Source organism: Colossoma macropomum, unplaced genomic scaffold (assembly GCF_904425465.1).
Source record: "Colossoma macropomum unplaced genomic scaffold, Colossoma_macropomum, whole genome shotgun sequence".
Lineage (NCBI taxonomy): Eukaryota > Metazoa > Chordata > Actinopteri > Characiformes > Serrasalmidae > Colossoma > Colossoma macropomum.
Window position 1 is genome coordinate 3,897,720 of NW_023494788.1, and position 18,012 is coordinate 3,915,731.

The following is an 18,012-nucleotide window of genomic DNA, read 5'->3' on the forward strand; positions in this document are numbered from 1 at the left end:
ATGAGTGTGGCTGAAACACCTGAACTCAAAAATTAGGAGGGGTGTCCACATACTACGTATTTCTGGACCGTTCCTATTGGTCCATTTGTCATAACATTTTCACACAATTTAAAGTGCAGCTGCTCTTTCCAAATCTACTGTACTACTGTGCAAATGTTTTAGGCAGTTATTATATTTTATATTAAAAAAAAATACATTTACAAAGCTGTTTATTTGGACAGTAAGTGTTTATGTGGTTAGAAAAAACATTAATATTACAATAAGCAAAATAACATTACTACAGTAGTCCCTCTCTTTGAGGGAGCCTATTATTAGTTGTAGTTACCATCCAGTGCCTGGTTTGGTTAATCAGTACTTCATTATGATAAATGATGAGTTATGCTTTTGGAATTGAATTATTCCATATGATTCCTGGGGCCAGGAGAAATCCAAACTTTGTTTTTCAGATTAGCTCACAAGATATCAACGACTTCTTTTGAAAACAATCATTTCTTGTTACTTTTTATTTGCATTTCTAATGATATATAATGGGTTTTGGAAACACAAGCACACTTACTGTGTTTAATAAATAAATGGTTTTAAACAATGTGCTTTGGTGTCTAAGACTTTTTGCACAGTACTCTATATACAAGGTTTACACCTGACAGTGATCTGAGGGCACAATATAATGTGGCTGTAATGGACTAAGCTGTGGATTTTGACTTTATAAAGAAATACTGGTGGCCCATCTTAAACTAGATGTACTCGAACAGATGAACAGATCAACCAATAAACCAGCAGATGTTGAGCCCTAACAGTGAAAAGCTTCGTTTCACACTATTTAACCTTTAATTATTCGCTCCACTGTAGCTGGAGAACATTCACTTTATGTCTTTATACCAGCATGGAAAAATGTCCATAAGTATCTGGACAGCCCTAATTAGTGAATTCAGCTCCTTTAAGGTGCACTCATTGCTGACACAGGCATTTAATTGCACACACACAGCTTGTATAATCTCCATAGAAAAGGATTGACCAATAGAATTGGACACTCTGGAGCAGCCATACATGAGCATAAGGTCACCACGTCCAGTACCACGTGTGGGCTAGAGCAGTGGCGTTGGGCTGTGGAGCAGTGGAACTGCGTTCTCTGGAGTGATGGAGCTCCATCCAATACATTTGGGATGAGTTGTAGTGATCCAGAGCTGACCATCCAACATCAGTACCTGACCTCACTAATGCTCAATCAAATCCTCACAGCAAAGTTCCAACATCTAGTGTAAAGCCTTCCCAGAAGAGTAGAGACTGTTACTGCAGCAAAGGAGGGCAAACTCGTTATTAATACCCTTAGTTTTAGAAGAAAGAGCAGTTGTCTACAAACTTTTGGACAGTCTATCTCTCTGACTATGTTTTTCACCATTTCTCTCTCTCTCTCTCCCTCTCTCTCTCTCTCTCTCTGCAGAAATCCGGACGCCGTGGTGTCCCTTGTCTCAGGTACCCAGCAGAACACCGCCGTCTCCTTCAGCACCCAGCCCGGCCAGAACGTGCCTGCTTCCCCGTCGCCGTGTCGACAGTCCGAGAGCTTGCCCTCCTCCCCACACCCTTCGCACCCCCCGCAACACCCTCACCATCCGCACCCCCGCGCCCCGAGCCCCATCATGTCCCCCCCAGACTCGGGCCTGAGCTGTGCCTCCTCCTCTTCACTTCCGGCCTCGGCCGCCTCCCCCACCCTGACGGACGTGTTCGGGCTGCCCACGCCGCCCCTCAGCCTGGGCACGGGCCGCAGCCGCTCGCCCTCACCCCTCACCCTCATCCAAGCCGCCTCCAACAAGCCTTTCGCCACCAAGCCCGTGCTGGCCTGGAGCAAGCAGGACGTGGCCGACTGGCTGGAGAGCCTAAACCTGGCCGAGCACAGAGACGCCTTCATGGACAACGACATCGAGGGCAGCCACCTGCCCAGCCTGCAGAAGCAGGATCTCATCGACCTGGGCGTGACGCGCGTCGGCCACAGGATGAACATCGAGCGGGCGCTCAAGCTGCTCCTGGACAGATGAGACTGGGCTTTGCTTCGCCGGTGGACGTCAGCCTTCTTTTGTTCATAAAGCTTTGTTTTTTTTTGTTTGTTCCTCTCTCTTTTTTCTTTTTCATTCACTTATTTTAATAATACCTTGTTCCTCTCATTGCCTGCAGTGGATTTTTTTTTCCAAGGAGAGACATGTCCTGAAGAAAAAATACTCCAGTTTTGACACACAGCGCTAAGACAAGCACAAAAGCTCCTTCGTACCAACAAAAGCCCCAGCCACTAACGGGACACTGTATGGAGTCCATGCGTTTGAGACGACCGTTCATTCTCTCTTTGGCTTTTACTTTCGGGCCTGGCGTGAATGCACTGAAAACCAGCAGAGCTGGCCGACCATTTTCTATCTTTGCTAAGACGACTGATTATCCAGAGAATACTTCTTCAGGAAAAAGGGAAGGTCCGTGTATCAGCTGCCTATGAAATATTGTGCTTTTTTATTATATTTTTTGTTCCTTTTACGCATTCAGTTCGGAAGTAGACGGATCTGTAAGACGTGTGCGGTTGGTGCCATGTCGTTCCTCAGTTCACATCGCTCACGGTCCTGGGACAGACGTGTTCACCAGGTCACTTCTCTGTATGTGCGCACCCGACGCCATGAGAGCGAGCTGCCAGCTTTCATCTCTTTGTCTTTGGTTATGGTTAAAATTAGATATTCGTCTGAATGGGTTAACAAAAAAAAAAAACACAAAGTCTTTCTGAAGTGTAATTTCTACTGATATTTAGTGTCTTCCACATTGTGAGGAGGTCTAACGGCAGTGCTGCCATTCCGTTCGGTTCCTGAACTCCTACTCCTACTAGACTAGACGGCTTTTTTTCCTCCTGTATTTTTAGACCTTATTATCTCCCAGCTGTTTTTTCTTTGTGCCACAGGATTGTGTTCTCAGTATCACGCTAGCTCGACGAATACCTAATTAAAAACGGATGATGAAGATGTTTGGGGGAGATTTAGAGCATTGTGACTGAAAAGTGGAAGAGTTGCCTTTAGAGAAACCTTAAATGTTTCAGTACCAATTATTCAATAACATGACGGAGAGTATTTTTGTCTGCTGTAGGCGCACTATTAATAATTGTCCGTTTTTTTTACTTATTATTTATTACCCATTCAGATTTATCATTTTGATATTTGATTTGACTATTAATGAGCGTATTTTTGTCTGCTGTAGGCGCACTATTATTATTATCATTATTATTATTATTATTATTGCTATTATTATTATTATTATTATTATTTTACAACGTTTATTATTACCCATTCAGATCAATCACTGGAATACTTATTTCAAAGACCAGGACGTTCCACAAAACCTCCACGAACTATACATATCACTGTCTCAAATTGTAAAATGGTCAATTGTTTACTGGACGAGAGTTTGTGAAGCTGAATGAGAGATAGAGGTTCTTCTGTGTTGCTTTGTTTAAACTGTAGACCATCTACCTTGAAGCATGTTTTGAGTTGGATGATGGCAAACTCACCCCTGCTGTGCTGCTTCGTATTCTTACTTATTCTCCACCAAGTGTTTGTGTTAAATGCCCTTCCTGACCCCTGCCCTTCACTCCCGCTGACCCTTACTTCTCTCCAATCGTGGGGAAAGTCACAACCCTTTTTTTTTTTGCCAAGTTGGCCAAATCTAGCTTGAACATTTGCTAATCATTGTTGCGATTTTATATAGCCTAAGAAAAGCTTATCATTTGATAGCGCTATTAATTATTGTTGAATTAGCTTCGGTCTTTGTGTATGAGCTCCATCTGAACACCATGCATACAATTTGTCTTTGTTTTCACTATTTTGCCGTTCACGACCAATGATTTCGGTCTGTCTGTGTCACAGCTATGATCAGACCAGCCAGCAGCTTCATTCTCTTCATCTTTGGTTGCGTTAAGTTCAGAGTACTGTGGTTATGCTTGAACTGAGGGAAAAGTCATAGTAACAGACATGAATGTGAACGGACGGGTCACAGGCGCCCCGACGGTGTTCGGTGTAAGTATGCATTGAAGACGTTCAGCAACGTGTTTGCTTATCTCTACTTTAGAGGAGTTAGAGTTATCAATCATCTCTATATATCTTATTTTAGGAAACAGCACAGTATTTTAAAGATTTATAGAACAATATTTGAGATTTTTATGATCTGTGGTGTGCCAAAAAGAAAAAAAAAAAAGATTTATGTGGTATCGGTTAAGAAGCAATACACAATCTTCAAGAAAACTGTTCGGTCTCTGCCAGTATTCTACGTACAGTATATCGATGATATTTCAATCAAATGGAATTTATATATAGGTCTCAGTGAAATAGAGAATATTTAACTATGAGCTAACGGCTGTCACCTGCTTCTTTTAGATCCTGTAATTAAAAAAACAGAATGAAGTTAAAATTTAGATAACGTGTGGTGTGCATAATTTACAAGACACAGTTGTAAAAGGTGTACACATAAGGCCACTTACACTCTACGAACAGATTCACCTGAGCTCCTGGTGTGAATGTATGATCAACGAAAATATTATTTTTTCCCAAACGGAATTCTGAAAACGAAGTAGTGATGCATCCTAAACTCACTGAGGTTCTCAGCGGGACGTATCCGATTAGATTTGGATATTAGTCTTTATTTTATTATACATAGATGTGTCTCACACTTTGTGTGAAGAATGAATTCACTTGATCTATGTCGCTGTAATTTTGTGCTACAAAAAAATCCTTTTATTTATTTTAGGGTAAATTATTAAGGTCAAAGAGAGACGTTTATGTGACTGCACTTTTCCTCTAAATCCTCAATACTCATGTATGAAAAAACCAAAACTCACAGGAAGAAATAAATATGATATTACACAAACTGGCGTCCGCTTTTATGCAGCATTTCTTTCATAAGCTGGTCGTTTTAGTGGTCAATAACATGAGGGCTGGGTACTGACATTTAACTTTTATGGTACAGACTTCAGTACTAAAAATTCTCACGTTCAATATCAAATTTTATACACACTGTCTTATGTAGGGCTAATTGAATGTTTTGATATTGAAACAACAAAAAGAGGGCAGTTTCCAAATCGCCACAGCTGCAAATTTAATTATACCTAAATTTAAATTATGTATATTAATATTATTCAGCATTGTCTTTACTATAACCACACAGAGCTCTATTCAGCATCCCTTAAGAAGACCAGCATGACGAGTAGGACATTCTGGTCTTTCTGAGGAAAATAAAATAATCACGTTTAAATCAAGATCACAACCCTGATCAGAAAAATTGCATTTTTTTTTCCTAATTGTCTGGCCCTAGTTTTATCAGCCAATGAGCATGCTTGTTCAAAAATCTAGACTGCTGACTGGCCATTTAAATGACATCCGTGTGCATGTTATCGACATCCGTGCTTCTTCATTAAGCTGCAGTCACACTTAGACATGCAGTTCACATCACTTTGTCAAATGGGCCTGACCGAGGCTGGACTGCACAAAAAAAACTTGCTAACGATAAACAAGAAAACAAGACATGCACATAATTATACTGGATTATTATACACTGTCGTAGTGCTGAACACGGATCCTTAGCACAGATAACTGGCGTGATTGGCAGCAATGTGAGTTAGGAGGCAACATAGCTGAGTTAGCAAGCTGACAAACTCACCAACCAAAAAAAGGCAAAAACCCAAAAACCGATGAGTGAGTTTTCATGCACTCAATAATCCGATCATAATCAGATTTCTGCAGTTATCCGATTATTCAAATGGATCATGTAAACACCATACTCCGATCTAGAAATATGATTTTAAAAATCCGATAAAGAGAGCTGGATTTTAGCTCAGTAATCAGATTTCTCACTGCATGTAAACTCTTACTCTAATTTCTGTCGGATTTCTCAGTCTGCACATGCTCGAGATCAGACGGTGGATGTCGTGAGATGCAGCAAAACACTGTTGGAGCGGCGCTGAAACCAAACAGGAAATAAAGGATTTGAATGTTCTTCATCTTCTAGATGATGTATGTTCATAGTTTCAGGTAAAGTGGTGATGTTTTAAAAAAAGCTGCGGTATGAAGTTTGAGTTTTACGTCACGTTTACGTCTCGTCTTCTTCTGTGAGTTTATTGGCTGGTTGTAAAGCAGAAATCCGATTACTGTCTGACTCATGTAGACCCGGAGTTTCCCCATTATCTGATTACTCAAGTGCATGTAAACGAGTAGATCGGATTACTGACAAAATCTGATTTTCTGCAGTTATCAGATTAAAGTGCATGTAAATCAACTCACTGACTTCATGCAGCCTCTGTTTTAAGTGCTTGTTTATCGCCAGTGGGGAAGAAATGTTCAAATTGTCATGCTTAGATTCTGGTTAAATGAGCTGGACCTTGCTGCCATATGAAGCCCCTCAACTTCAAACGTCAACCCAGCCAAAGCAGCAGCATCAATGCTGACTAAAGTTGAGCTTGACAAAAAGTTTTGCTTGCAGAATTTATTTGCCCCAGAAGTCTGCAACAAGAAATCTTCCATCGCAGCCAATTCCACTGAAATAAATGACATTTTTGCTGGTGAAATTTCACTGACGAACACCAGCCTGACTGACTGTCAAGTGCAGTCAGTAACTATACCTACTTCCAGCACCCCACACTCATTTCAAGTTTAAACCACACCCACTGTCGCTTTGTAAATAAACAAACAAAAAAAAGGTATTTAACCAAAAGTATAGTTCAGAAATCAACGTAGTCTATCAGTGCTGTTGTCTAAACATTTGTGAATACCCAGCCCTAGTTATCATTAAGTTACTGTGGCAAAGTTCCTAATAAGGAGAGTTTGGTGCTTTCTAGTCTCCTGACATCAGCAGCTTAAGCTGAGATTAATCACAAACTTGGAAAAGACGGGATGAAACTGTCAGGCCATTTTGTGAGGCACGAAACCAAATGACTGCAAACACAGATGGTGACCTGTTATTTCAACTCGCTTTTGCCTTTTTAAGCATCTGGAAAACCTCAGATTCTTTGAAATTTCTTCACCTGATTGGAAAGTGATGAAATCTGGAGAAGGAGGTCCTTGTTGTTCATGATCTGCACATACTTTAACATTTTGTGTTGTGGACTCATTAATACGAACTGTTCATCTGTTCTCTGCTGCCCTCTAGTGTTCAGTGTGTCTGCTTTCTCCATCCTTTCAGGATTTATGAGCATAGATAACACTTTAAATCACATTTTGTGTTTATTATCAAGAATATTCTCCACCACCCACAATCTTCAAACAAATAAAAAAAAAACACAAACACAATTTCCTACTGTACAAAATCTCCCCTCTTCCCCACATTAGCTGCTCTAACAATGCTGAGCACATACATGTGCCCGTTATCACTCTGCAATACCGCTTCACTGCTTTCGGATGCTTTAGTTGATGGTGAGGACGTCACTCTGGATCTCGTGGCTCAGTTGCGTCTGCAGGTCACTCAGCTTCTTCTTCAGCACAGCGAGCGCCGACATCACTATGTTTTCTGGCCGCAGCGAGCCACAGGACTCCACGTTGAAGTAGAACCTGAGGAGCATCAGCAAACATGAGTGGCAATACTTCTGAAAGGCATCTGCCATTACAAATCTTTAGAGGTAAGAGCAATTTTTAGGCTCTATATAATTTTCAAAATTAAGGTCAAGATTATATTAAATTCTCTTTTTTTTGTTTTCTACAGAGCTTTAAATCCATATGCTGCAAAGCAGTGGTGGAGGTCTACATCAAACGAAGTAGAAACCATAAGTACGAAGTGTCAGCTAAGCATTTATCTAAGACAGAAAGAAAAAAAAACAAAACTGAGTTGCATAAAACTTAATAGTAAGAAAATAATATAAACCCATTTTGCACAAAGAAGCAATAAAACAACTTTTTTATTCCACCATTTATGATTTAATAATCAAGTTCAAATTAGATATCTTTATTATTATAGAATATTTAGACACAAATATTATTATTATTTACGTAATGTCACATGGTTCATGTTGACATCTTGGTAGCTAGCTGACTAATTTCCCGTTCCACCTTAAATTATATAAAAATAAAGGTGGAACGGGAAAATATGAACAAGAAGCTGGCGAATAGCTGACTTTAGCTTCATATCACCAAAGAATTATGGGTGGGTGATAATATATAATTGTCATATCCCCCTCTTTGAAGGCATATGATTCCCTAAATGTAACTAAAGCCCAGCAGTGAGGAGCTGAACTTTACCCTCCTCTGCTGTCACTGCAGACTGGCAGGGTCACCTACAGAGCAGCGCTAGTAGCTGTTAATGAAGTAATGCTCTTCTTTATTTGAGGGTCCCATTTAATAGGGAAGATTTTAACCACCACCCCTTGTAACTCAGTTCCAGGCGGCAAGGTGACACTCGAAAACAAGGGATAAAAATAAGAATTGTGATTAGACCTAAGCTACATTCGTGCTTCCAGGCCATATGCAGCAGTGATGTCTTAGAAAAGTTTTGATTTTATTATTTCTGTGACCACCTTTTGGCCTATTCTGGGGATGAACGGCTTAACCACAGCTATGAGGTTTTGCTATCAACTGCAGTTTTGGTTGGTTACTATTAAAGATGGAATTTGAGCACATTTTTATTTGTTTTGGTTTATTTATTCATAAGATTTTAATGATGAAAGTATATTTGTGCTGTCATTTTAGGTGCACAGTGATAAAAGTGGATGGGCTTAAGCCTGCTGGGCCCAAACATACCACCACCACAGCTAAACAGTCCAATCTGACCTTTTCAATGCTTGCATAGACAGCTTTCTAAGAAAACTGCAGCGACTTCAAAAAAGCCCAGTCATTAAGCGTGGATGTGTGCATGGCAATAGCCCCTGCCCACTCCTGCCTGCTTTCTCTGACAGGCTGCACCCAGTTGCCCAGTTTTGATCACTAACAGTGTTTCCCACAAAAAAACAGGTATTTACAGAGAGACCCTCAGAGGAAATTCTACACTGTTTGTTAGACTTTTCTACACTTTACTGAAATCATTACACACATAACACACAGTCTGGAGTGATTTGTTTGTTGTAAAATACAGATTACATGGCAAAGCACACAGTGTATTAAAATGCACAGGGCAGAGATGGGATGGGAACCACTCAACAGAGTCTGGCTGCAGACATGCACTCTCAGCCCCAGCGACGTCACGTGCACATGCACTCTCTGCCACAATGGCAGAAGCGGCCCAACAGCATGTTAACTTTTGGCGGCTGCTGCTTAGCGACATCATCACTTAATCCATTTTTCATCCATAACACGGCTAGAGGGTTACACTTAATGTACCTCCCTGTTGAAAAAAATCATAGAAACCATTAAAAGTGTCTGTTGGCTCCTGGTGGTTTTCAGTCGCGAATGGTATTCTGTGTTTTCCTGATGGGTTGATATCACAGTGTAAAGGATTCTGACCATTTAATCAGGTGTTCTGGGACTGATTCCAGATAAATTTGTTCATTTCCTAATGACCTCTAACGGCAACCATCAAGCCAATTCCTGTTATGAAGCAAAACCATCAGGTTTTATCTCTACCGGCTCTGCAAACACAGTTACGTTGTGACAACATGCTGTTTTGGTGCCCACAGCGTCGTCTGCTTGGTGCTCTCTGCATTGTCACAATGTTGAGATGTAATTCCTCAGAAAGTTGTGACAATGTTGTCTGACAGCCTTCTAGGAGGTTGTGACACCATTGACGAGACAGCAAAAGTAATCAGTACTACGTTGACTGTATGCTGTCACAACCTCCTAGAATCCTTAATGAGTTCTATTTTAATCAATATTACAGTTTTTGATAACCGGTTCTAATCGTCATCAGCTTGGCTTTCATGAGTTTCAGCAGCCTTTTTGTTTTTTCTGCGAATAAACCCAACATACATGTCTTATCATTGTGATAGGTTTTATTTTGTTTCCATCTTTAATTACCTTATTATCAGTATGGCAACGTTAATATGTGTTCAGTGTGACTCTTGTTGTCCAACAGTACGTGGTTCACTGGTTTTCTTCGCAAAACCAAAAAACACAGTTGTGGCAGACCGGCACTGACATCATTAATAGGCTGGCGGTGCATGTCAGGCTGAGAGTGCATGTCTGCAGCCACACCCTTCTCCAACCACTGGATTCATCCATTAGGCCTATAACTTTCTATAATGTGTGTGTACTTAAAGGGGTAATAGATTTTTTTCTATTATTTCTGTATAATTAAATATTTAACATGTAAACAACGTCATGCATGCCCCCTCTTACCGTTCTGGTTTGCCGTTGGGGTCGTATGGAGCCTGGACTTCATCTTCCTCTATCTCTGAGTACTCGCTCTTGGGCCTGAAATGCAGAGAAAACAGGAAATGAAGGAATGGATAATGTCTCACTGGGCATTTTTTGTATAATTATGAAATGAAAAACTACTTAAGTTTGCAAACTTTTCCATAGGAGAGTTAAAAATTGAATTTCCAGCTGATTCACTAAAACATAATATTCTAATCAGCTTTACAAGCTGCCGTCAAGCTGCGAAGAAAGTCTCGCTGAGTGCTCAGACTGCTAATTGAGGCACTACACTGATATCTACTTCATGGAACCATACTACAAGTGTCTTACTAATAAGGCATAAAACAGAGCGTACCATTCCTCAGGGCGAGGGTACACAGTGTGTCTCAGTGCATTATCTGGGTCATACTCAAAGGCCACCCCCGCTGTTGGGTTCCACTTGGCGTGTTCCTTGCCGAAGCCCTTCTTGGCGTACGCTCTGAGGCGCAGCTCCTGGCCCTTTCGAAGCTTCACCAGCAGGATGTCTACAATCAAGAGAAGAACCGAATCAGTCTGCTTACATAACCTCTCCAACAGAAAAATCTGATTTTTGAACACACTTGAGAGCTCTGGACCCATCATGAAGCAATATAGGAGTTTCTGATTGCACTGCTGGCAATAATAATAAACTAATTACCCTGAGCACCAGAATGTGTTACGTCATGTTACTGACTACTGTTTAGTGGGGGGGCAAATGAAGTTATGGGGTTCCTATCTAACATCATGTTCTTTTAAATTTGAGACAGAGAAGTGCAGCGAGACGTGTGTAAGAGAAAGCAGGAGCCATCCTCACCATCCTGCTCCACGTAGTCATTGGGATCATTATCTCGACTTCTGGAGGTCACCTGAAGAACATAATGCAATGTGTTCAGTTGTTGAAGTTGAATCTAGAAAAAAAGACTTAAAAACAAAATGTTCCAGTTATTCTGACTGATTGTACTACACTTTTGGAGGCTTAGCAATATGACTACTGTTTTGACAGAACTTTAAATGAGGGTCATGTTGGGACAGTTAATTTGAGAGGAAACCAGAAAAGGCATGAAGGTTTGATTTAACTTAGTAATAGTCGTAAACTTAATCCACAAAAACCCTGGAGTCCGTCTCATGAAGCAGGATTTCTTGCTTATACAGCAATGTTATGCTTTCAATCTAACCCTGGATTTTCTCTCCCAACTGGGCATCACTTTTTACCGAGTTATATCACCATGGCAACTGATTCTGCACACCTAACCTGTTTCAGGACAGGTTAAGTTTGGGATTTCGATCATGAACAGGTCTTTGACTAATCAGGGCTGAACTTCTGACCAAGCAGAGTATGACGGTGTGGACACCTCGTCAAACAAGTTAACCAGGGTAACCCTGTCTTAGTTAACCCTTCTTCATGAGACAGACTTCTGGTCCTGGACTCCCCCTGCCCTGCCCATTTTTGAGTTTTCCTGCTCTAACACACTCACTTCAACTCAATAAGGGCTGAGCTGATTAGTTGGATCAAGTGTCTTGAGGGATAACACTAAAATGTGCAGGGCAGTGATGGGAACCACTGGATTCACCCATTATAAAAACTGTTATTTATAATTCTAATGTGTGTGTCCTTCAACAGGAAGTGCTCCATCGTAGAGAAACTTGACAAGTCAGAATTCACAGTGAGTGCATTTACATGCACTTCATGATCCAACCATCATCAGATTTCTGCAGTTAGCTGATTATTCCAGTGGTCATGTAAACAGCACACTTTGATTTTTCAGATCAGAGTAAGGTCTAGAAATCCGATTTAGAAATCCAATAAAGAGAGCTGGATTTTAGCTCAGTAATCAGATTTCCCAGTGCATGTAAACCCTCACTCTGATTTCTATCCGTTTTCTCAGTCTGCGCATGTGCGAAAACAGACCTCTGTCCTGGAAAAGCAAGCAGCGTTTAACACAGCACTCGTGAGGCGGCAACAAAACACTTTTGGAGCAACGCTGAAACCAACTACATACTTGAGGAAATGAAGGGTTAAAAATCTTCATCTTCTAGATGATGTATGTTCATATTTTCTGCGAAATGTTTAACGTTTAAAAAAAGCCGCGGCACGAAGTTTGAGTTTTACATTACGTTTCGTCAAGTCGTCTTCTGTGAGTTTACTGGCTGGTTGCAAAGCAGAAATCTGATTACTGTCTGACTCATGTAGACCTGGAGTTTCCCGCATTATCTGATTACTCAAGTGCATGTAAACATGGTGAGGGGATTACTGACTAAATCTAATTTTCTGCAGTCGGGTTATTAAGTGCATGTAAACACACTCACTGATGGTGACAGAAACCAGACATCAGCCTCTAAAAAGTCCCTTAAAGAAACTTGCTACACAAAATGGTTATGAATACACTGCCTGATGTCTGAGACATTTTTAGGATAGTTTTAATACAATTTTAGGATAGTTTTAATACAATTTTGGCCTAAAAAGTATTTTTTTAAAAATACATTCGTGTCAAAGGTGCATGCAGGGCGTTGTGAGGTAAAATAGTCCCCATTTTTTTTCTACATTTCTTACTACTTTACAATGATAAACAGTACATAAAAGAATAGAAGACATGTAGGGTTACTGGTGGTTTTGGACAGTAAATAAAATGGCTTTATTTGCATTGTAAACATCGTGACCCCTGGTTCCTATCACCACCACTGTGACCACACACAACTCTAGGACAGAGTGTTTCATGTCAAACCACTCTGAATGACTTTGTGTACATCTAAGCGACTGAATTATGCAGAAATGAACACAAATTAAAATATACATTCGTTCAGCTGAGCAGACTTACAGGAATAACTCTGGGGTTGTTGGACAACAGATCCCGTGAAGTCACATGGCGCGTCTGGTCTTCTGTGCATCTGACGTCTAGCGTCAGTTCAACAGAGCATTCTGGGCAGAAATCATCACACGTGCAGTCCTGGCAAAGATTCACAGGACAAATGTCAACATCAGACTACTGGACTGTTTAAAAGTCTTGCTCTCATGTCTAATGTTGTGTTATCTATGTGGGATAGTGCTGCTGTCTATCTTGGCCAGAACACTCCTGCAAAAGAGATTCTTAATTGACAATAAATAAATTATTTAAAGATTTTTTCTGTGTTACAAGTTACGATTGTGTTGGTTAGAAGAATACAGTGAGAAGAACACAGGTTTGGTTCCTGACTTCTCGCTACACTCCAACCAGCGCATGAATTTGTTCAATCAGCAGCACCTGATTTAATTTAAGTACTGGATGGTAAATGCTGTGGAAACAGCTAAGCTAAAAAAAAATCCCACACAAAGCAATCATGGCATCATCTACATTGTTATTTAATAAGTACATAAAAATCTCATTACGAAGAGATAACTCAATAAACTTACCCTTGAGTACTGCATCTTGTCAACTATGTCATCGCTGGTGAGGGGTATGAGCCCTAAACACAAACAAGTCATTAAGGCTTCTGAGGACTTATTCTGCAGATGCACTGACTAAAGCACTGGGAAGAAACTGGAGGGGAATGAAACTGTACCCACCCACTCTGTGTGCGATGAACTCATCGTGGAGTACTGAAGAGTTGGCATCGATCTGAACCCAGTCGATTGCTGAGGGTACACGTTAAGTCAGATTGGAAAACACATTAAATACTGACAGTATCGGTGTCTATATATACAAGTGGCTGACAAATCAAAGGAAAAACCTGAATAAATGAATATAAAAACATATGTTCAGAGGTTTCCAGATAGGTGTACATTCAGCTGTGCTCTATTGGAGATTCTGGACTGAATCATCATCAAAACACCAAGTGAAGAAGCATCTTTTGGAAGAACGGTGCTCCATCCCTCCAGTACAGTGACAGAGACTTGGAGGATCTACACCAAGGGTGTCAAACTCAACCAGTAAAAGGGTCATATTAAAAAATTTTTAATTAATGTTGTGCTATAACCTGAACTGGCCATTGTATATTCATGGTTTATTCAAAATATGCAAAAACTAAAACGCAGACACTTGTGGTGAACCCTGAAATATTACATGGACACTTAAAATATTCAAAATTTAAATGTCCCCAGGTGCTCTGTCTTTTAAACCTACCTATTTGCTTAAACTAGACACCTGGCGTCCTTTCTTTGCTGCAAGTTCAATAATACTTGCGCTCAATTTCTGAGCTGCTGAGCTGACGTTAGGTGTTTGTGTTGGTTGAACTGCAGCTCAAATGCAGTTTGGTGATATGACTGGTGTGGAACTGTGTAGAATTGAGGTGTAACCACTGTCCCATAGACTGTCGTTGGGGTAGGAGAGTTGAAGCACATTACGTTGCAGTGCATGCTGGGGACTGTAGTGCAGCATATTGTGAAGCAGGCTGATATTAAGAGAATTTTAAAATACTTTTACGGGCCGGATAGGATTGTGTGGCGGGCCTGATCTGACCAGCGGGCCTTGTGTTTGACACATGGGATCTACACCAAGGTGCACTGAAGCTGTTCTGGCAGCTCGTGGTGGCTCAGCACCTTACAACAGTACTTCATGCTTTATCATTTGTCTGAGTATGTATTAAGCTACTCACCAATGGTGGGAACTTCTGACATGAACACACGTCGAATGGAGTTTGCAACCCTGTAATAAGAGAGTAGAACAGTGATTAATGGAACAGATACATGTTTTACCAGCACTATTATCGGCAATTATTAATGACGTTATAACGCTGCAGTTCCAACTAACCTCCTACCAGCATTCTCCAAGGCAAACCATTTGTTAAGCAGAATATTTACTGGGCTTTTTTATATACAAACAATGATGCCTGGCTGTATAATGTAAAAACCTGAATGATTTAATTGATTTAAAATCCATTTTGATAAACATTTTAAGTCACACACATATATGTTTTTCCCCTCTCACTACAACTTTTTTATACCTGTGCAAAACAACATTTTGTCTGTTTTGGTTCACATCTATACAGCTTACAAGGAAAACATTAAAAAGAATTACCAGTTAAAATTATAACAAAATAACAAGTAATGAGAAACACATTACACATTGCAGTAATGGAAATTAGGGTAAACAACTTTAAAATGTCGAAGTATGCTGTACCATGTAGAGCTCCAACTGAGCTGCTAGATAATACAAATATTTCTTAACTTTGTGAAGCTTATAACACTTAAATGCTTATAGCAGCGCTGGGCAATACGACACTATGGCACTATATCAAAAGCCTGTTTCATTATAAAGAGCAAAATTAATCCTGTTTAACTGGATTTGGTGCAACATGACAACCTGACAAATACTGAATAAAAATCATTATGTTCACAATTTTTGATGGTATTTTTGTAAATGTTTTTTTCTCCAACTGATCAGATGTCTGACAAAATAACCATCGTGACGTTTCATGTATTGCGAAAGTTTCTTTAAACCATGTTTTGAGGCAGTTCTCTTGAGAATGCCTCTTTTCGGAGAGGCAGATTTATAAAAACCCAGTAAAGAATTATCCCTAAAGCAGCTGTCCTGGTTCTACGATTCTTGAATAGTCATGAAACATTTAAAAGCCTGTTCAGAATCTAATTTAGTTACGAGGCTGAAGTTGGCGTTTTATTCATCAGCTTCTTGCTCGAATTTTCCAGTTCCACCTTAAATGGTGCAGCAGTTACACAGGGTGTCCCATCATTTGAGATGTGAGTATCTGAGTAACTACATGTCCTGGCAAACTAAATTAAACAGGCTTCATGCTGAACAATACAAGATTTATTTATCAAAATTCAAACAAGAAACAAGTAGATTTTATAACTGATTTCACAAAGCTTCACAAATGTAATATCTTCTGATACTGGTGGTCGTCCAGACCCCTTTGCGCTGCACAGACAGCCTTCCTCTTTGGATTTTTTGTGCCATGTTCAAATCTGCTTTCCAGTTGGTGCATTTTTATTGGATTTTCTCGAAAATGCTCGCTGCTCACTCCTGTTTGACTGTGTTTGAGCATATTCTAACACACTAAATGCCTTTTCATTTCTAGTGAACGACATTAAAAACATTTAAAATTAAACTTGGTTAGTTTTTACATTTTGTTAACATCTGAGATCATCTGAGGGAGAATTGGCTGTTATTAGACTACGAAATGATGTCACTTTTTTGGGGGACACCCTGTACTGTATAGGATGTGTAGAATGTAAGTTAACTGCTGCACCATTTAAGGTGGAACGGAGAAATTCGAAGGAGGAGCTGTTTAACAAACCGACTAATCCGCTTCTTAGTTTGACTCCAAAACACAAACTGCTCGTTGGTTTGTTGAGAAAACTCACGCATGTATTTCACGTAGAGTTAATCTGCTTATAACGTGCCTCCTGAAAGTTTGTGAAGAATTATTCGGAACCGGTTTTGCTTTTATTGGTGAATATCTGGACAATAAAAAGGCTTTTGAGCTCAAAGCATCGCAGCGGCAGTGATTACAGCGCTGCTAATGCTAATGCTAATCCTGAAGCGCCGCACTTACGCTAAATCCGTGTTCTCGATGACGAATTTCACATTTTCGTCCGTCAGCTCGGTGATTTTCACTGTGGGCTGGTTGGCGTACGGCATGGTGAGAGCTGGAACTCAGGACGACCCTAATAAACGATAAAAAGGTAAAGTTTGTAGCGCAGATCTTTCAGCGCCGCCTGAACATGTCGGCACACCGCCACACAGAGCCCGCCTTCGCATCCGGGTCACTGGCAGTAACTCTCTGAGGGAACGGAGGCCGAATCCCAAATGGCATCCTGCTCCCTTCGTAGTGCACTACAAAGGCCCAAACCGTCCCTATTAAAGACTTATTACACAACTAAGAGCCATTTGGGATTTATCCAAATCCCATAGTGCACCATATTACTGAGCGCTGCTGGTGACATCCTGTACAAATAAAAGTAATGCATAATTAAGTGGCCACGACTTAGCAGGGCATGGGAACGAGAACCTAATGCGTGGTCACGACTTAGTGAGGCATAGGAATGAGATAATTAAGCCTTGACCACAGCTTAATATGGCATGATCTCATTTCCACACCTTACTAAGCCATGGCTATGTGTTAGGATCTTGTTCCCATGCGGTAATATGGTGTGGCCACGCGTTATTTTTGTTCATACAGGATGTCACTGGCACTACGGAGCCCTGCTGATGACATCCTGTATAAATAAAAATAATGCATGGCCACAACTTAGCAAGGCGTGGGAATGAGATAAGTCGTGGCCACAACTTAGTAAGGCGTGGGAACAAGATCCTAATTCATGGCCACGACTTTGTAAGGCATGATGATGATGATGCCTTACAAAGTCGTGGCCATGAATTAGGATCTTGTTCCCACGCCTTACTAAGTTGTGGCCACGACTTATCTCATTCCCACACCTTATTAAGTCGTGGCCACAACTTAATTATTTCATTCCCACACCTTAATAATTTGTGGCCATGCATTAGAATCTCATTCCCAAACGTTAATAAGTCCACGCATTATTTTTATTTATATGGCATGTCACCAGCAGGGCACCGTACCAGCACAGCTCTGTATAATAGTGATGCACAACTGCAAGTCTTCTCGAGTCGACTGCAGCTCCCGACTCCTTAATTCTACCTAATTTTAACCAGGACAGCTCCAGAGCTGGTGATAAAGGGACACAGCAGAGATTAAACCGTCCTTACCCAGTTTTAAGTGGTTAGATTACAGTCATATGACGAACATTCAGTTT

At 40.6% G+C, this 18,012-nt stretch overlaps 2 protein-coding genes across 6 annotated transcripts in view; one reads left to right on the forward strand and one right to left on the reverse strand.

The window, feature by feature from the left end:
• The window catches only part of shank2b (SH3 and multiple ankyrin repeat domains 2b), a 173,007-nt gene extending 170,273 nt beyond the window's left edge, over nucleotides 1–2,734 (forward strand). For all 5 annotated transcript variants that reach the window (XM_036568085.1, XM_036568083.1, XM_036568081.1 and 2 more), the window contains one exon: nucleotides 1,442–2,734. In XM_036568085.1, coding sequence (XP_036423978.1) covers nucleotides 1,442–2,033 — 592 coding nt within the window. In that variant the 3' untranslated portion in view covers nucleotides 2,034–2,734. The remainder of the gene's footprint in view (nucleotides 1–1,441) is intronic.
• A 4,473-nt stretch (nucleotides 2,735–7,207) lies between these two features.
• Nucleotides 7,208–17,002, reverse strand: polr2c (RNA polymerase II subunit C). Its single transcript, XM_036568086.1, has 9 exons — nucleotides 16,791–17,002; nucleotides 14,874–14,923; nucleotides 13,846–13,914; nucleotides 13,693–13,745; nucleotides 13,121–13,249; nucleotides 11,119–11,170; nucleotides 10,642–10,810; nucleotides 10,269–10,343; nucleotides 7,208–7,556 (listed from the first exon to the last, which is right to left on the reverse strand). Exons 1-9 carry the CDS (start codon nucleotides 16,874–16,876, stop codon nucleotides 7,412–7,414), a joined length of 828 nt encoding a protein of 275 aa, XP_036423979.1. The 5' UTR covers nucleotides 16,877–17,002; the 3' UTR covers nucleotides 7,208–7,411.
• Nucleotides 17,003–18,012: the final 1,010 nt, after the last annotated feature.